Source organism: Salvelinus fontinalis, chromosome 1, assembly GCF_029448725.1.
Source record: "Salvelinus fontinalis isolate EN_2023a chromosome 1, ASM2944872v1, whole genome shotgun sequence".
In the NCBI taxonomy this organism is placed as follows: domain Eukaryota; kingdom Metazoa; phylum Chordata; class Actinopteri; order Salmoniformes; family Salmonidae; genus Salvelinus; species Salvelinus fontinalis.
Window position 1 is genome coordinate 49598116 of NC_074665.1, and position 20538 is coordinate 49618653.

The 20538-nt window shown below is 42.7% G+C and overlaps 1 protein-coding gene across 2 annotated transcripts; it reads left to right on the forward strand.

Annotated features, from left to right (window-relative positions):
• The first annotated feature begins 5644 nt into the window (after positions 1-5644).
• On the forward strand, positions 5645-20271 carry LOC129857060 (monocarboxylate transporter 6-like). Of its 2 annotated transcripts, none has more exons than XM_055924977.1 (5): positions 5645-6192; positions 8538-9009; positions 17367-17510; positions 17729-18529; positions 19532-20271. In XM_055924977.1, the coding sequence occupies exons 2-5, from the start codon at positions 8649-8651 to the stop codon at positions 19786-19788; spliced, it is 1563 nt and encodes a 520-aa protein (XP_055780952.1). In that variant the 5' UTR covers positions 5645-6192; positions 8538-8648; the 3' UTR covers positions 19789-20271. The 2 variants fall into 2 exon arrangements, with proteins under 2 accessions (XP_055780952.1, XP_055780943.1); XM_055924968.1 differs by having other exon boundaries at positions 5652-6192; positions 7769-9009.
• The last annotated feature ends 267 nt before the right edge of the window (positions 20272-20538 follow it).

The window sequence follows — 20538 nt, forward strand, 5'->3', positions numbered from 1 at the left end:
TGTGTGTGTAACTTGTTTTTGTACAGCTGTTTAACTAGTGTGTGTGTGTGTGTGTGTGTGTGTGTGTGTGTGTGTGAGAGAGAGAGAGAGAATAATAGTGGATTTAAAGGTCTTATACCACCTCAAATATTATTTTTAATAATTTTAGAAAAGTGAACAAATCCACAAGAAATTCATACACTTTCTGATTTAGCCTATTATTGGGCCCCCGTCCCAAATAACTACATGTTTCAGTATCAAACTTCACACATAAACCAAGATTACCTTTACAGTAGCCTAAGGCTGCTGCAACCTGGTGTCAGAGCATTTCGTATTATTATGTACGTAAATCAGAGACACTCCATTTTTAGTATAATGTCACATTTCGTATGGTATGTATTAATTTGTGGATGTCCATCACCCATTTCGTAAGATATGTTACAAATTTGTCAAATCCACCTCATTTTCGAACACATTTAAAACATGGAAGCCAAACGCGGAAACTATGGGTACAACTTACTCTATGCTCGCGCGTTATCCTAAATTAGACTAGAGTTGTGTACTCACTTGAAAACAAAATGTTTCATTACATTGTGTTGTTGTAGCCTATGTAGGATACATTTCTTGTCCCTAAAAAACTGAAACAAAAGGGTAGCTTTTCGAGCAGCATACCTAGGGACTGGGAGGGAGCGCGCTCAGCCTTTAGGAGAGCACATAGTGTAGGCTACGATTTCATTATCTGGTCACTTTTTTTTCTTTCGCTGTGTAAATTGACTGGATATATTCACTACATTATTAAGCCTAACATTGAGTTTATGAATTATGGGCTAATATGCATACGCTTCTAATTTAGGTTATAGTCTACATCTCGAGCCTGTCTGACTTTATTCTGTTGCACAATTGTGCACCTGGCCTCCGCAACCAGGACTTTTCCTCTTAAATCTCAAGAGTCTCAAGAAAAGCCATACTACAAAAACTGGTTGGAAAACATTATTCATTTTCTTTAGCCTACTAATAGCCTATTGGAGGATAGATGCATGCTAAATGTAAAATAGGCTACAGCAATAGGAACGGGCAGGGAGTTGGAAAGGAGAAACCCATATTTTCCTATAGCAGTCCTATCTTAATACCGGGCTACATCCTGACAAAGTGGCCAGCTAATGTACCTTTCTGGACATTCTAAACAGTCGAGAATAGACCCAAACTGATCCGAATGGTTGCATAATCAGGCCTAGGTTGTAGGCCTCTGCAGTTACTTCAGCATGAAACAAAACAGAACTTCACCTACATCACTGCAGTTTACAGCCATATGGCCAAATAATTGTGGACTCACAATTGCACTATGTTGTTAGCCCAGGTATAATAATTGTCTAAAAACTTAGGCCTAGAGGCCAAATCAATAGTGGCGCTTTGTGAGCCTGGGGACCACAGAGCGCAGCAGAATGCACTACAGATCTACCATTACATCATCTGTTAATTATAATTTTTTTGCACTGCACTTTGACAGGTAAATATTTATCCTAAATCCCTAATATTTAGCTAAGGAATGGCCTAATATCTAGCTAATAATTAGTTCTTACTTTTAGCTACACATCACTTCTATTCTAGCTGTTCCTGTGCACGACAGGCTATAGGCTACACAAGCCTCTCTGCAATAGACCATTCCTATAGGCTATAGAACAGTCATTTTGATCATTTTTGTATACTAGGCCTAATAGCCTATTCAGGGAAAGAAGCAGGCTTGTTCTTGCTAATTGCTGATTGTAAAACAGGCCTACAGCATAGAAAATGCATGTCGAGGAAAGTTGAGAAAAGAAGGTGCATTGGTGTGATCCCTTTTGGCCAGTTATGATAACATTGTTGCAGGACATACAGAGAGATGAGCAAAGTGAAAAAGGAGACCCAAAGGAATTGGGAAAATGGAAATCACTTGCAAACCACTTGAGCAATGACATGCTGTAAAATAATTGCTACATTTAAATAAGAGTTACTATATAATTTTTTATTAGGCCTACATGTACTGTACCAGTCAAAAGTTTGGACACACCTACACATTGTTTAAAAAAAAAAGTGTACTATTTTCTACATTGTAGAATAATAGTGAAGACATCAAAACTATGAAATAACACATATGGAATCATGTCGTAATCAAAAATGTGTTAAATAAAAAGTTTATATTTGAGATTATTCAAAGTAGCCACCCCTTGCCTTGATGACAGCTTTGCACACTCTTGGCATTCTCTTTTTTGGTACCCTTCCCCAGAGCTGTTCCTTCAACACAATCCTGTCTCGGAGCTCTATGGACAATTCCTTCAACCTCATGGCTTGGTTTTTGCTCTGACATGCACTGTCAACTGTGGGACCTTGTATAGACAGGTGTGTGCCTTTCCAAATCATGTCCAATCAATTAGATTTACCACAGGTGGACTCCAATCAAGTTGTAAAAACAGGATGCACCTGAGCTCAATTTCGAGTCTCATAGCAAAGGGTCTGAATACTTATGTAAATAAGGTATGTTTTTTATAAATGTGCAAACTTTGTAGATTGATGAGGGAAAAAATGTATTTAATCCATTTTAGAATAAGGTTGTATTGGGGCCTCCCGAGTGGCGCAGCAGTCTAAGGCACTGTATTGCAGTGCTTGAGGCATAACCACAGACCCAGGGTCGATTCCAGGCTGTGTCAAAACCGACCGGGTTTAGGAGTCCCATAGGGCGGCGCACAATTGGCCCAGTGTCGTCCGGGTTAGGGGAGGGTTTGTATACTTGTCATATCTGAATGTCTAGCATGATTGATGCTACAGAGCCCCGTACAGCTTATATAAATATATTCTGTGAATCCATAAGTGCAGACAAATTTTGAAGATTGATAGAAAATATTAGGGCTCTCCAACCCTGTTCCTGGAGAGCTACCATCCTGTAGGTCTTCACTCACTCTTCCTTAGGGGTTTCCCATTCGAGATTGGATCCAAAGATACCTGCATCTTCGTCCTCTGTTCTGTCTCCCTCCGGTGACTTCTACCTCGGGTTCAGATCCTCAGCACTCCCACCAGACCGTGAGGCTGCCCGAGAGACCGGCCCATTCACCAGCTGTCATCATCAGCAGCTCTATGGTGAGAAACATCTCGGTTCCCAATGCAAAAACCCTGCGCTACCCAGGAGCACGAGTACAGGACATCACAAGGCTGCTTCCGACTGTTCTACGCCAGATGCCGGGAGCTGGCGCCGTCATAGTCCATGTGTGGTCAAACGACATCATGAGGGCTAGCTTGGAACATCTGACAATGGATTTTAAAGGTAAAACATCTCCAATGCACTTCTTTATAAATAGATCGATGTTATCGGAGGCTGACCGGAACATATCACAGTCCGCGTGATCAAAACAATCTTGAAGCGTGAATTCCGATTGGTCAGACCAGCGGTCAGACAAGGGTTGAATGGTTCTAGTCACTGGTACATCCTGTTTGAGTTTCTGCCTATGAGATGGTAGGAGAAAGATGGCGTCGTGGTCGGATTTGGCGAAGGGAGGGCGGGGGAGGGCTTTGTATGCATCACGGGTAGTTAGAGTAGCAGTGATCGAGTGTTACACCCACGCATAGTGCTGATAGAATTTAGGTGCTGATAGAATTTAGGTAGCCTTGTTCTCAAATTTGCTTTGTTAAAATCCCTAGTTACAATAAATGCAGCCTCGGGATATATGGTTTCCAGTTTACATAGTCCAGTGAATTCCCTTGAGGGCCGTCTTGGTGTCTGCTTGAGGGGGAATGTACACCGCTGTGATGATAACTTACGAGAATTCTCTTGGGAGATAATATGGCCGGCATTTGATTGTAAGGAGTTCTAGGTTGGGTGAGCAGAAGGACTTGAGTTCCTGTATGTTCTTATGATTACACCATGAGTCATTAATCATGAAGCATACACCCCCGCCCTTCCTCTTCCCAGAGAGGAGTTTCTTTGTCGGCACGATGCATGGAGAAGCCCGGTGCCTGAACCGATTCCGACAACATATCCCGAGAGAGCCATGTTTCCTTGAAACAGAGGATGTTACAATCTCTGTCTCTCTGGAAGGCAACCCTTTCTCAAATTTAATCTACCTTGTTGTCAAGAGACTGGACATTGGCAAGTAGTATACTCGGGAGCGGTGGGCGATGTGCACGTCTACGGAGCCTGACCAGGAGGCAACTCTGTCTGCCCATTCTGCGGCGCCGTTGTTTTGGGTCGGCTTCTGGGATTAGGTCCATTGTCCTGGGTGGTGGTCCAAACAGAAGATCTGCTTCGGGAAAGTCGTATTCCTGGTCGTAATGTTGGTAAGTTGACGTCGCTCTTATATCCAATAGTTCTTCCCGGCTGTATGTAATAAGACTTAAGATTTTCTGGGGTAAAAATGTAAGAAATAATACATAAAAAAATACTGCATAGTTTCTTAAGGACTAGAAGCGAGGCGACCATCTCTAGCTAGCTAACATACCCATCTAGGCTAGCAAGCTAACTAACGTTAGGTTACCTCCAATTTAGAATCTTCTGTTTTGTTATGAAAGGGGGAGAAAATAGATGGTATCGCATCACTTTTCAGCTTTTGTCGAAATGGATTCCCCATCAGTTCAGCCTGAAAATCCCTCATACCCTTTGGTCACCACATCATTTGCTTACAGAATCGGGCTGAATTTCTGGTCGGTAAAATGGTGAGAACTCATTTTCGCACTTGTTTTCAATTAGCACAGCCTAGCACAGAACACCACACGGGCATGATGACAAACAGTGAAAAAGAAACGTTTTTAAAAATGTGCCTACAGAAATTCTGATATTCCTTTTCATTATTCAAGTTTATGTGCACACCCCCTCTACATAGCGGGCGGTATCAGCATTCGCTATGAATGCCAGGCTTTGTGGTTCACTGTGAGCAGACGATTACACAGGGAGTCAAAACTTTCCAATTCTACCAGTGAAATTAAAATGTGCTAGTTCTAGCTTGTGGTTTGGATAATTGTGATGTTTACGATAAAAACGTAAAGTTGTTAATATAGTAATTACTATATGCCGTGGCAGTGCCAGGGTGAAATTCCCTTTTACGTAACCATCTGTCTTACGTAACCATAACATATCATACTAATTTAAGTGTCACGGATTTACATGTACTATGTATGTTACGTCTAGTCTATGAGACCAGGCTACAAGGCTATTCCTTACTCCTGAGCATGAAATACATACTGGTTAATTTGACTCCTTCTGCGCTCAGAGTAGCGCCAGTGTTGCCAACCTTGCGACTTTGTCGCTATATTTAGCGAGTATTCAGACTCCTCTAGCGACAAATTTTCAAAAAAGCGACTAGCGACAAATCTAGCAACTTTTTCTGGTGTTATTGGAGACTTTTGTAGAATGGGGTGAAAGCACATATCTTCTCAACGAGCAGCGGGTGCTGCCGTGGGCCCCACCCCCGTCCCAAAGCACTCACAGGCGGCCCAGTCCTCGCACAGCAGTCCTTCCCAGCTGCAGTCAGAGCAGGAGATGTTCACCCCTCTGCGTCCAGACTGCAAATGAATCGCGCTTGCGGGAACCCGCCGCTGGCTGATCCCGCCCTGGCTTACATTCAGAGCGGAATGTAAATGTAAAAAACGAAACTAAAATAAATAAAAATAAAAAACTAAGTAACTCCGCCAGTGTGTCTCTTTTGGGTCACTTTTGCCGGTCCCAAGCCCGGATAAAGGAGGAGGGTTGGAATTGTGACATAAACAAATAAATAATAATTGACAGAAGAAAGTTCATTTGTAGTTCTAAACATATTTAGGGTGTTAACTCACTTTTTGTCTCTCCCGCGATTTTATTTCTCTCCTACAGCGTCCATCACAATTACATGCACATGGCCAATTAGGTGATGACGTCATTTAGCGACTTTTAGGACAGCCAATAGCTACTTTCCTTACTGAGGAGTTGGCAACACTGTAGCCTACACAGCAGAGAAAATAAACCATCCAGTGGAGGCTGCTGAGAGGACAGCATATAATAATGCCTGGAATGAAATGAATGGCATAAAACACAGAGATACCATTACACATATTCTGCTCCTGCCATTACCAAGAGCCTGTCCTCCCCAATTAAGGTGCCACCAACCTCCTGTGAAAACATAAGGAAGCGCCTCGCATTGCAATTTCTTCGACCACATTAGGCTACACGACAGATTGGTCTGGATTAACAGTAGCCTACCAACGGCCAAAAATGTGAGTGTCCGTAATTTAATTTGTGAACATCCATAAACATCCATCAACGCTCGTACATCCTGTCTCCTCCCACCCATAACACGTTATTGTTGCTCAATGGCAGGGACTAGGATTTACAGCTGGCTTGTTTATGATGTGGTAGAGAGGGTAAAAATAATCGAAACGGAGAAGGCTAATGGTCGTCAGGTATAATGAGTAGCCGCAAAGGGTAAGAAAATTGCGCTAACGTGTTAGTGTAAACAAGGTTTTTTAGCCGACATCAATTTGGTGAGCAATGTGATAGTCTACTGAAAACAAGTGATCTTGCCTGTTATGTCAGTGTTTTTATTTTGAGACTGGACTTAAATTAAATGTAACCTATGTATTTTGACGTCAAGTATTTGAGCCATGAAGATAATCTTCAACAATAATAAGAGAGTAAACTATAGGGCAGGCAAACTGTTTTCTCACAATCCTAGCCTATTATTGTTGTGCTGTTGCTGTACATAGATTCAAAGTAGTCGCTCTAGTAATTAGACGTCGATCCATCCGAACTCCTGTCTTTCTTGGCCCGGATATCTCCAACAGTTAAGATTCCTAATATCAAATAAATTGACATTCCACGTGGGTAGGCTACTAGAGTGCCAAAGCGACTACAACGTCTGACAATAACTAAATGTTACTTAACATTGAATTGGATTTCACCGCTCTGGCCCAAATTGCATACACTGTAGTGTACCGTCTTTGAAGAGTGGGATCACACATTGAGGCGTTCAAATTGGATAAAGGACAGCTAAATTACGTGCATCTCATTATGTCGTCAATGTGTGCCTAAATGCGAATTAGAGGCTATGTTTGGACATCTTAAAGCCTAATTACGCACAGTTGCACTCATAATTCGAAAAAAGTAAAATAAAATAATTCTACGAAAAAAGATAGCAGTCAGAGTGCAGTACACCGGCAGTCTGAGTGCAGTACACCGGCAGTCAGAGTGCAGTACACCGGCAGTCAGAGTGCAGTACACCGGCAGTCAGAGTGCAGTACACCGGCAGTCAGAGTGCAGTACACCGGCAGTCAGAGTGCAGTACACCGGCAGTCAGAGTGCAGTACACCGGCAGTCAGAGTGCAGTACACCGGCAGTCAGAGTGCAGTACACCGGCAGTCAGAGTGCAGTACACCGGCAGTCAGAGTGCAGTACACCGGCAGTCAGAGTGCAGTACACCGGCAGTCAGAGTGCAGTACACCGGCAGTCAGGGGGCAGTATACCAGCAGTCACTGCGTCCAGAATAACACAGTTGACTGCAGTTAATGCATTTTTACTGCAGTTTCAAAACGGCAATCTTTTTTTGGTAAGGAATACCACTAAACTAACAGATTACAGACATAAATCATAACTGAAAAATGTTTTTCACAGTAGGCCATTCATTTGAATTTTTTTACTTCCTCAAGCACATGCAGATATGTGCCAGTGCCATATATCTATATCCTATTCCCTACCCCCTTCATTAACAGACACCGATAGTGTTAGCTATAATATTGTTATAATGCCTTCATTATTAAAGCAGACGTGGTTGTAACACTTTGCTGCACCCCACAGATGAACCAGTTCTGCCTGTGCCAGATACTAACCTTACTCCCACACACACACACAGAGAGATGGCTGACACAAACCATTTATGAGCTCTGACCTCAGGGGGGCGCTCTGACCTCAGGCGCCAGTTGCTGGTGTCTGCTTCAACATCTTGTCAATACAAGAGACAACCCAGACCGGCATGGCACTCAACGAGCATGCGCATGCATACACACACACACACACAAACCCCTGTTTCAGGCGGGAGTTCCAAGGACAAAGAACACTACTGAGAACCAATGGAACATTGATATTAGCCTGAAGGGGACCGCCCTCCACTCACAGCGACCAGTCAGGAGAGCAGAACTACTAGAATCTACCTACGTCATTTCACTGTATAAAATGTATTGCACAATATGAGTCGGGGCTCCTCCTGCTAGCTCCCTCTGAGCTAAATGGACGAGCCCGTGCACGTGTTGTCAGATATCTTTGCAACTTATTAAACTGCCTTAAATATCATACCTTATCCACCTGGTCTAGCGTCTCAACTTGGTCTCTCTCTTCTAGTAAATATCATCAATCTTTAACAATAGTGGAAATCAGCCCTTATTTTCATGCATACAGAATTACACTAGACCTTGGAAAAGTTAGTATTTTCCTATTTATGAAGTGACAGCTGGATAGTTTTTACCACAAGCTATGCAAATTGTGTGTCTAATGCTTTGATACAACAAGACTACACAACGTAGCCAGAGGACAAATCGGGTTGCTCATGTTTTTCCCCACCTATTAACAGGCATGTTCATTGCTGAGGAGATACACTGTGAGATGGAATATATTAGTGAGTGTCATTCACCATGGCAAGCTACTGTACTACTAGGGCATTTCCTCAGCAGCTGAGCAGAGGATGAACCTGAGGAAAGGCAGCAAGGTGGCAGGGGACTGTGACAGCCTCCAGATGGAGAGCAAGGCACCTGAGCAGACACATAACATGGGGCAGAAGAATGGAGAGATCATGGAATCTGAAGAGGTGGAGAATGGCAAGCCTGAACCCATAGTCCCTGTGGCCATGGATGGGCCCATCACTGCACCTGATGGGGGTTGGGGCTGGGTGGTGTTGGTGTCCACCATCCTGGTGCTAGCCCTGACTCTGGCCTTCCCCTCCTGCATAGGCATTTTCTACACGGACCTACAGACAGAGTTCCAGGCCAGCAACCAAGAGACTTCCTGGGTGCCTTCTATAATGACATCAGTGCTTCATGCTGGAGGTATGGTAGTAGAGTCACATCCTAGTTTGCATAGATTTCCATAGATTCACCTTCTGATTTTAAGTAGGGTTTTTTCAGGGTTCTTTTTGCAGTGACACATTCATATATGCTTGCAGGGAAATGTGCTCAAAGTAAGCTCAGTAATCACTGACAGTCTATTACAGTTGAAGAATTCCTTACTTTTTAAAACTCTTAAAGCAGATTGTCTAACCCACTCAGCCTGTCGTGATCATTCACTGTGTACACTAGAGGTCGACCGATTAATCGGAGTGGCTGATTAATTAGGGCCGATTTCAAGTTTTCATAACAATCGGAAGTCGGTAATTTTGGACGCCGATTTAAAAAAATATATATATTTTTTTTACACCTTTATTTAACTAGGTGTTATGGGATTTTTATGAATAATGACTAAATTATGTATACATGTAACTTAGAACTATAACTAAACAGAGTACTACTATGTTACTGTATGGATGTATGAATATTATTACAATCATAATACTGAATATAATGTGTGTAGTTTTAGTCAAGAATTAGAACAAGGACTTTCTGTTCCTTGTTAGAAACGAATGGAGTTATCATCAGACTGGCTGGAATGATGTGTTCATTACAGGACACTCTGTCTCTATCCAGGGAGGGGAGAGACCTTAGGCTGGTTGTACTTTGTTTAACAGGTGGCAGACAATATAAGAAGGCTTGTATACTGTACTGCCATTGTATCTGAGAGGAGGAAGGACATTTTAAAACCTATAACGTCATTTTTATTATATAACCTGATGTAAATTGTACTATGGTCAGTACTCTCGAGAATAAACGCTATTGATTGATTGATTTTGAGACTGGTTTCTGTCCATTTTATGCAAATAAGTATCTTACAAATTCTTATGAATGGGCAGAGTGTTTTAATTGAATTGGTTGATGAACATATAGGAATTAAATTCCTTTAAGACTAGGCAAGTCAGTTAAGAACACATTCTTATTTTCAATGACGGCCTAGGAATGGTGGGTTAACTGCCTTGTTCAGGGGCAGAACGACAGATTTTTACCTTGTCAGCTCAGCGATTCAATCTTGCAACCTTACGGTTAACTAGTCCAACGCTCTAACCACCTGCCTCACGAGGAGCCCGCCTGTTACGCGAATGCAGTAAGAAGGCAAGATAAGTTGCTAGCTAGCATTAAACTTATCTTATAAAAAACAATCAATCAATCATAATCACTAGTTATAACTACACATGGTTGATGATATTACTAGTTTATCTAGCGTGTCCTAAATTGCATATAATCTATACAATGCGCATTCGCAAAAAAGGACTGTCGTTGCTCCAACGTGTACCTAACCATAAACATCAATGCCTTTCTTAAAATCAATACACAGAAGTATATATTTTTAAAAATGCATATTTAGCTAAAAGAAATCCAGGTTAGCAGGCAATATTAACCAGGTGAAATTGTGTCACTTCTCTTGCGTTCATTGCACGCAGAGTCAGGGTATATGCAACAGTTTGGGCCGCCTGGCTCATTGCGAACTAATTTGCCAGAATTTTACGTAATTATGACATAACATTGAAGGTTGTGCAATGTAACAGGAATATTTAGACTGATTGATGCCACCCGTTAAATAAAATACGTAACCGTTCTGTATTTCACTGAAAGAATAAATGTTTTGTTTTCGAGATGATGATAGTTTCCGGATTCGACCATATTAATGACCTAAGTCTCGTATTTCTGTGTGTTATTATGTTATAATTAAGTCTATGATTTGATAGAGCAGTCTGACTGAGCGATGGTGGGCACCACCAGCAGTCTCGTAAGCATTCATTCAAACAGCACTTTCGTGCGTTTTGCCAGCAGCTCTGCTGTTTATGAATTCAAGCCTATCAACTCCCAAGATTAGGCTGGTGTAACCGATGTGAAATGGCTAGCTAGTTAGCGGGGTGCGCGCTAATAGCGTTTCAAACGTCACTCGCTCTGACACTTGGAGTAGTTGTTCCCCTTGCTCTGCATGGGTAACGCAGCTTCGAGGGTGGCTGTTGTCGATGTGTTCCTGGTTCGAGCCCAGGTAGCGGCGAGGAGAGGGATGGAAGCTATACTGTTACACTGGCAATACTAAAGTGCCTATAAGAACATCCAATAGTCAAAGGTATATGAAATACAAATCGTATAGAGAGAAATAGTCCTATAATTCCTATAACTACAACCCAAAAATTCTTACCTGGGAATATTGAAGACTCATGTTAAAAGGAACCACCAACTTTCATATGTTCTCATGTTCTGAGCAAGGAACTTAAACGTTAGCTTTCTTACATGGCACATATTGCACTTTTACTTTCTTCTCCAACACTTTGTTTTTGCATTATTTAAACCAAATTGAACATGTTTCATTATTTATTTGAGGCTAAATTGATTTTATTAATATATTATATTAAGTTAAAATAAGTGTTCATTCAGTATTGTTGTAATTGTCATTATTACAAATAAATATTCAAATCGGCCGATTAATCGGTATCGGCTTTTTTTGGTCCTCCAATAATCGGTATCGGTATGATCGGTCGACCTCTAGTGTACACATTTGATTTACAGTGCTGAGGTTTGCAGTCTAATAGTGACTGGTCAGATCAGGCAGACAGACACTAAACCCATGGAAAAGGCCTCCATTATGAGAATCAACACATCCCCTGTTTGTTTATTTGATAGTGAGATTTCAGGGGATGGTCTCTCACCCTTATACACACACTAACGCTGTGTAGTGCCACATGAGCTGCCTTTGGTCAGCCACTCACAGGGGTTCTATTTCTGTTTGGGCTTCAAGCCCTAAACATCTGGGAAAGTCGTGTGCGTGCATGTCCATTGCCTTAACGCAACAACAACAAAGAAATCACCCGAACTGAATTAAGATGAGTCAAAAGATAAACTGAGCAATGTGTGGAGCAAATCAGTAAGCTGGTACATTACTTATTTCAATGACCTTGCAGTGTCAGGGTGAACTTTCCATCGACCTTACAGTTTTTTCTACTTGTTGCCTTCAGTTCCCTTTGGTGCAGCACTTGGCTCCACTAAGTATGATATTGAGTGCATTTTCAACCACTGTACTTAAGTACATTTAAGACTTTTATTCAAGTAGTATTTTACTGGGTGACTTTCACTTTTACTTGAGTCATTTTCTATTAAGGTGTCTTTTTGCTTTTTACTCAAGTATGACAATTTTGTACTTTTCCGTATAACCACTTTTTTGGTGAGCATTGCGTATACTCACTTCTTAATCCCCGCAATGCGTATCAAAATAGTTTTGAGGTATATGGTGTATCAAAATATATATATTTTAGAATGTTTATCTTAAAATGTTTATAAACAATTTTTCACATTTTTAAGCGCAGCAATGTGCACATGGCGGTAGGCATACGCGCAAATGTTCCAAATTGCAATTTGCGGGAAAACACAGTTTTAAAATAATCACCTCACATGCAAGCGGTTTCATGGACAGAAATTAAAATATATCTTAGACATTTTGAAGGTGAGATCTAAAGATGCAATAACTATCATGGGTTGCTAATATGACTAGGATGATGGCTTTGGCTGCTAAACAATGAAAGAAAGTTGAGTTGAAAACCAATAGCACAGGAGAGCGCATACAGTGGGGCAAAAAAGTGTTTAGTCAGCCACCAATTGTGCAAGTTCTCCCACTTAAAAAGATGAGAGAGGCCTGTAATTTTCATCATAGGTACACTTCAACTATGACAGACACAATAAGAAAAAAAATCCAGAAAATGACATTGTAGGATTTTTTATGAATTTATTTGCAAATTATGGTGGAAAATAAGTATTTGGTCAATAACAAAAGTTTATCTCAATACTTTGTTATGTACCCTTTGTTGGCAATGACAGAGGTCAAACGTTTTCTGTAAGTCTTCACAAGGTTTTCACACACTGTTGCTGGTATTTTGGCCCATTCCTCCATGCAGATCTCCTCTAGAGCAGTGATGTTTTGGGGCTGTTGCTGGGCAACACGGACTTTCAACTCCCTCCAAAGATTTTCTATGGGGTTGAGATCTGGAGACTGGCTAGGCCACTCCAGGACCTTGAAAATGCTTCTTACGAAGCCACTCCTTCGTTGCCCGAGCGGTGTGTTTGGGATCATTGTCATGCTGAAAGACCCAGCCACGTTTCATCTTCAATGCCCTTGCTGATGGAAGGAGGTTTTCACTCAAAATCTCACGGTACATGGCCCCATTCATTCTTTCCTTTACACTGATCAGTCGTCCTGGTCCCTTTGCAGAAAAACAGCCCCAAAGCATGATGTTTCCACCCCCATGCTTCACAGTAGGTATGGTGTTCTTTGGATGCAACTCAGCATTCTTTGTCCTCCAAACACGACAAGTTGAGTTTTTACCAAAAAGTTATATTTTGGTTTCATCTGACCATATGACATTCTCCCAATCTTCTTCTGGATCATCCAAATGCTCTCTAGCAAACTTCAGACGGGCCTGGACATGTACTGGCTTAAGCAGGGGGACACGTCTGGCACTGCAGGATTTGAGTCCCTGGCGGCGTAGTGTGTTAGTGATGGTAGGCTTTGTTACTTTGGCCCCAGCTCTCTGCAGGTCATTCACTTGGTCCCCCCGTGTGGTTCTGGGATTTTTGCTCACCGTTCTTGTGATAATTTTGACCCCACGGGGTGAAATCTTGCGTGGATCCCCAGATCGAGGGAGATTATCAGTGGTCTTGTATGTCTTCCATTTCCTAATAATTGCTCCCACAGTTGATTTCTTCAAACCAAGCTGCTTACCTATTGCAGATTCAGTCTTCCCAGCCTGGTGCAGGTCTACAATTTTGTTTCTGGTGTCCTTTGACAGCTCTTTGGTCTTGGCCATAGTGGAGTTTGGAGTGTGACTGTTTGAGGTTGTGGACAGGTGTCTTTTATACTGATAACAAGTTCAAACAGGTGCCATTAATACAGGTAACGAGTGGAGGACAGAGGAGCCTCTTAAAGAACAAGTTACAGGTCTGTGAGAGCCAGAAATCTTGCTTGTTTGTAGGTGACCAAATACTTATTTTCCACCATAATTTGCAAATAAATTCATAAAAAATCCTACAATGTCATTTTCTGGATTTTTTTTTCTCATTTTGTCTGTCATAGTTGAAGTATACCTATGATGAAAATTACAGGCCTCTCTCATCTTTTTAAGTGGGAGAACTTGCACAATTAGTGGCTGACTAAATACTTTTTTGCCCCACTGTATGTGGAAGTCTTTATAAAATAATTGCCTCCACGTTTCTATGGTGGGATTTTGGCTATAGGCTACTTTTAAAGCAAGGTAACACATGCCTTATAAATGAAGTAAAATGTCCAGGTTTCAAACCATTAAGGAACAGGAAAAATATAACTGTCTTCTGGTAGATGGAAACGCTTTCCCTAAAACGTACTCAATTAAATGTTAACTAGCTCATCAATCTACACACGGGGCGGCAGGTAGGCTAGTAGTTAGAGCGTTGGGCCAGTCACCGAAAGGTTGCTAGATCGAATCCCCGAGCTGACAAGGTAAAAATCTGTTGTTCTGCTCCTGAATAAGGCAGTTAACTCACTATTCCTAGGCCGTCATTGTAAATAAGAATTTGTTCTTAACTGACTTACTTGTTTAGTTAAATAAAAAAAACATAATGACAAAGCAAAAAGTTTTTTAAATTTTTTGCAGATTTTATAAAAAATATAACACATTACACATTACATTTACATAAGTCTTCAGACCCTTTACTCAGTACTTTGTTGAAGTGCCTTTGGCAGCAATTACAGCCTCGAGCCTTCTTGGGTATGACGCTACAAGTTTGGCACACCTGTATTTGGGTGGTTTCTCCTATTCTCCTCTGCAGATCCTCTCAAGCTCTGTCAGGTTGGATGGGGAGCGTTGCTGCACAGCTATTTTCAGGTCTCTCCAAAGATGTTCGATCAGGTTTAAGTCAGAGATCTGGCTTGACCAATAAAGAACATACAGAGACTTGTCGGGAAGCCACTCCTGTGTTGTCTTGGCTGGGTGCTAAGGGTCATTGTCCTGTTGGAAGGTGAACCTTCCCAGTCTGAGCTCCTGAGAGCTCTGGAGCAGGTTTTCATAAAGGATCTCTCTGTACTTTGCTCCGTTCATCTTTCCCTCTATCCTGACTAGTCTCCAAGTCCCTGCCGCTGAAAAACATCCCCACAGCATGATGCTGCCACCACCATGCTTCACCGTAGGGATAGTGCCAGGTTTCCTCCAGACATGATGCTTTGCATTCAGACCAAAGAATTCAATCTTGGTTTCATCAGACCAGACAACCTTGTTTCTCATGGTCTGAGAGTCTTTAGGTGCCTTTTTGCAAACTCCAAGCGGGCTGTCATGTGCCCTTTACTGAGGATTGGCATCAGTCTGGCCACTCTACCATAAAGGCCACTCTACCATAAAGGTGGAGTGCTGCAGAGATGGTTGTCCTTCGGGAAGGTTCTCCCATCTCCACAGATGAACTCTGGAGCTCTGTCAGGGTGACCATCGGGTTCTTGGTTACCTCCCTGACCAAGGCCCTTCTCCCTCTATTGCTCAGTTTGGCCAGGCAGCCAGCTCAAGGAAGAGTCTGGGTGGTTCCAAACTTCTTCCATTTAAGAATGATGGAGGCCACTGTCTTCTTGGGAACCTTCAATGCTGCGGAAATGTTTTGGTATCCTTCCCCAGATCTGTGCCTCGACACAATCCTGTCTTGGAGCTTTATGGACAATTCCTTCGACCTCATGACTTGGTTTTTGAACTGACATGCATTGTCAACTGTGGGACCTTATATAGACAGCTGTGTGCCTTTCCAAATCATGTCCAATCAATTTAATTTACTACAAGTGGACTTGTGGTTGTAGAAACATCTCAAGGATGATCAATGGAAACAGGATGCACCTGAGCTCAATTTCGAGTCTCATAGCAAAGGATCTGAATACTTATGTAAATAAGGTGTTTCTGTTTATTTGCAAACATTCTAGAAAAAAATGTTTTCGCTTTGTCATGAGGTGTGTAGTTTGCTGAGGATTTAAATGTATTTAATCAATTTTAGAATAAGGCTGTAATGTAACAAAATGTGGAAAAAGTCAAGGGGTCTGAATACTTTCTGAAGGCACTGTATTTGGCACTTCTACAATTTCTATATAGAAACCTTTTGTAGGGTTCTTTGAGGTTCTATATGGAACCAATTTATGTTCTACTGTATATAGAACCTTAAGGAGTGCCATATATGAAGCAAGCATAGAACCCCTTTTGGTTCTATCCAGAACCCTTTCTTCTAAGAGTGTATGCCTACCTGGCAGAATGATATCATAATTATTTGCATCAATCCAGTGGCCATTTGTTTTCCAACCTCCATGTGTGCTCAAGACACACACTAACCAAACAACAGTGCTATGTGCCGGCACAGTTGAATTGAAAGGTAACTACACTCAAATCATAATTTATTAGATTGTCCCCAGACCTCAAGTGGTCTCCTGATGTGGTTTAAGCATGGTTGTGGACTTAACTTCTAATTTAAAAAAGTGTGACAGAGCGAAAACTTCACACAAAATATGTCTGACTCAGTTGACTGTCTCATTTATCTCATTTATGTTTCAATAGTAAGCCTACTATTAGTCTACCTTCCACAGTACAGGTTGGCCTGACTGTGAAAGACCAATATGGGATTTATAATTTTAGGTCATTCAGTGTGTATGTCACTGTTTCTCATAGCATTTTTCACACAAGGGTGCTTTTCCTTCACCGGGTGGGCCATTTGGGAAATTTTGGAACAAATTAGAGTATACACACTTTTCCATGTACCACTACACCACTGCTTACTGGCATCTTACCAGGAACTCCATGTTTGTGCCAAAGCTTGATTGACTCCAATGCAATAAAAAACTGAATATAGACAAGGAGCCAATGAGACATGGTTGTCTTTAATGTTGAGTCTGGTGCACCCACTGCAATGATTGCTTCCACAGATGTCCTTCTAGTAAGCATGACAATAGGAGAGGCTAAAATAAGAAGGGGGTGTGTGTGGGTGTGGGGCGGGTTCTCGCAGAGCATTGACCCTTCTGTTTTCACTCAACCGCAGTTATATGATCCTAGCAGTGAAACACAACCCAAACGTTGTTCAGTTTACTATAAGATTGTATCTCTTTAGGGTTGTGCTTGGGGTCCCATCTGGTGCAAAAGGCCCTGCACAAACCACCACTTTGTTTAAGATAAATATAGCCATAGAGGGCAGTTATGCTAAGATTGTTGGATTAGGGAAATTCCCTTGTACCTAAGGCTCTAAGTTTTACTGTACTTTCTTTGAGGTCTTTGTGTGTTTAACCAATAGCATGTCTCCTCCTTTAGGTCCATTCTGCAGTGTAATGGTGGAGAGGTTTGGTTGCCGGACGACGGTGATGGTGGGTGGGGTCCTGAGTGGTCTTGGAATGGCGGCCAGCTCATTTACCCACACCATCACTGAGCTCTACGTCACAGCTGGGGTTATTACAGGTCACTAACCTCCTAAAAAAAAAAATGTATCACTCCACAAAGCAGTTAACCCCTAACAACAGATCTAGAATCAGATAATGCTACATCCCAATCTTTAAAATCTTTATTTTTAGGGAAGGTAAAAAAAAATCACACCCTGTATTAGTGGTTAGGGGCAACCTCTACCTTCTCCCATGCATTCAGCCATGTGCCTTATTCATTGTCTTCTCCTTTGACAGGACTTGGATTCTGCTTCAGCTTCCAGCCCGCAGTGACTATTCTCGGGCACTATTTTGTGCGGCGGCGGGCTTTTGCCAACGCAATGTCGTCCACGGGCACTGCCCTGGGCCTGTGCACCCTGCCCCTCCTGGGAAACTACCTCCACACTGAGCTGGGCTGGCGGGGGAGCTTTCTGGTTCTGGGGGCCGTCCTGCTCAACTGCTGTGTGTGTGGAGCTGTGATGAGGCCCCTGATGAACCACGGGCCTCTTCAGCCGGAGGAGGAGAAGCCAAAGGGGAGGATGAGGGCCTTGTGGGCCGTTCTGAAGGCCGCCTTTCACCATCACATGGCCTTTGACCTCTTATGTAACAACCTGCGTTACCGCATGTACGCTGTGGGCATAACTTGGATGATGCTTGGCTTCATGGTGCCTCTGATCTACCTTGTGCCCTACGCCACGGCCCACGACATGGAGCAGAGCCGGGCCGCCCTCCTCCTCTCCATCCTGGGTATCGTCAACATCGTGGTGCGGCCGCCCATTGGCCTGCTCTTCAGTCTGCCCTGGTTCAAGGGGCGCCACATCTACGTGTTCTCTGCTGCTCTGCTGATGAACGGGCTGAGTAATAGTATCTGCTGTATCGATGCCAGCTTCCCCGTGCTGCTGGTGTACGTGGTGACCTACGGCCTGTCCATGAGCGTGGTGGGCTCGCTGATGTTCACCGTCCTCATGGATACGTTGGATATGAGTCACTTCCCCGCTGCCCTGGGCCTGCTCGCCATCATGGAGAGTGTCACGCTACTGATCGGGCCCCCGCTCGCAGGTACCGAACTCCCTGAGGCGTGTGTGCGTGTGCGTGTGTGTGTGTGCCTCCCCTCCATGAAAACCAGGCGAGGAGATGTCCTATTCAATGATGAACACATTCATCAAGTAAGTGTTGTAGTGTAACTTGAAGGAGTGCTAGGCATAACACAGGCTGTGGTCAGAGGCAAGGAGCATATCCTGTTGCTTGGATTCCACGGACATCCAACCAATCATGTGTGTCCAAGGGAAACCAGGCTGTGTGTGTTTGCTTGTCCGTGTGTGTGTGTGTGTCCGTGTGTGTGTGTACATGAATATGTGTGTCCCTTTGTGCTCGTGCCTGTTTGTGCATGTTGCGGGGGTCTTGAAGACAAACTTGAATAAGAATGAAATGTTCAGCTCCCTCTTTCCTGGGGAGGAGGCATTCCAGCTCAAATGTCAGGTATGCAACCTACTTCTGTATGACTGCTTATGTAGTTGGTTGAGTTTCACTGTGCAATGGTAGAATCAAAGACCGCATAGTATGGAACTGCTTTTCCAATAGAATTTCCCGATCACACTTGCAAGCGATGTCATGGCGACGTTGGCTAGCTAAGCTCATGCGCAGAAACACGTCATTGGGTCTAACGGTCATCTTGCGCCGAACTGTGCATATGCAAGCCATCAAAATCAAAGGCTCACCTTCGATATGGTTGTTTATGACGAAAATGGAAACGTGTCACTTTCATCAGGTTGGAGTAATAACATGTTCAACTGCTTAAGACATAGGCTCTAGTCTAGGTTGTGCCTTTTACATTTTAAGAAAATGAACAACTAAGGAAGAATGTTTCACTTCTCTCAATGAGTTTTCAAACCCCGGCCTGGTCTGCTTTACAAGCGTTTCCGGGTTTAGGAAGTTCTGTGGTAATACTCTGTTATTGTTGTAGTTATGCCCTTATGTCATCATGAACTGTCTGTCATGCACTGCTGGGGCTTTACTAATGCTGATTGGCTCCTGATATTGTTGTTTATGTTGTTGTTACAGGAATCCTGGTGGACAGAACTGGGGAGTATTTTTACGTCTTCTTCGCCTGCAGTGGGACTGTTGCCTCATCAGCTGTATTCCTCATGGTGTCTTTCTACTGGCTGGACAGAAAGGTGCTAAAGGGGCAGCAGGTCTCCCCACCAAAGCCTGCCAGTGTTAACAATGTGGTCCCCCAGTGCCAGTACAGCAGTGTGCCCACCAAGGGGGACAAAGACAAGGCCTCAGACTCTGAGACTGGGGATGTCAACTGCCTGTGAAAAGCGTCATTGTCCAAACTCACAGATGTATATTTCCTATGGTTTTGTGATTGTACACCCTGTGCTGCTGATCTTACAGTACAAGCGTATGATAATTGATATGATATCCCAATCTGTTAGGATCTGACACTCCAATCATAGTATACACACTCTTGCCTCTTGACTGTTAAGAGTATTGGTAAGTGCAAATGGGTTGAGTATTTCATCCAATGTGTTCATGCTAGGAGTGGATTATTCATTGCTATTACAGTCGGCACTATTTATGCAGACTAATACTGTTATTGTTGATCGAACACAGTACTTTTTCACACATTCCATAAACCTGTGCCTTTCCCCCTCATACCCTGTTACACATTCATCAATGTCATGTTGTTCAAGAAGACATACCTTAGGAATCCTTCGCCACCCTTCAACAAGCAAGATTGTGCAAAAAAACAGATGTGCCTTGTACATGCAATCAATCAAAATAAACATTTAATATCTGTAGGCCTATTAAATGTCCTATATATATTCTACACCAGAAGAAACCTCAACTGAATTATGAGTACTGTAGGCCTACCAGTTTATTAAGATGGATATTATTGACTGAGCATATCAACGTCAAGTTCTTTATCCCAATAAGTCTTTGATTTTTTGGGGCCTAAACGTTTGTTTATGATACTGTTCATGTCTTGTTATGTTCGTTGTGTAACAGAGTTACAGAACGATCAGTAGCTTACTGGTATGACTGAGAATGTCTTGTGAAAAAGT

Bases quoted from the DNA above. Each gene is read 5' to 3' on its own strand.
- LOC129857060 (XM_055924977.1), top strand. From the start codon at position 8,649: ATGAACCTGAGGAAAGGCAGCAAGGTGGCAGGGGACTGTGACAGCCTC. The intron at 9,010-17,366 runs GTATGGTAGTAG...CTCCTCCTTTAG, and splicing joins ATCAGTGCTTCATGCTGGAG to GTCCATTCTGCAGTGTAATG. The intron at 17,511-17,728 runs GTCACTAACCTC...CTCCTTTGACAG, and splicing joins CACAGCTGGGGTTATTACAG to GACTTGGATTCTGCTTCAGC.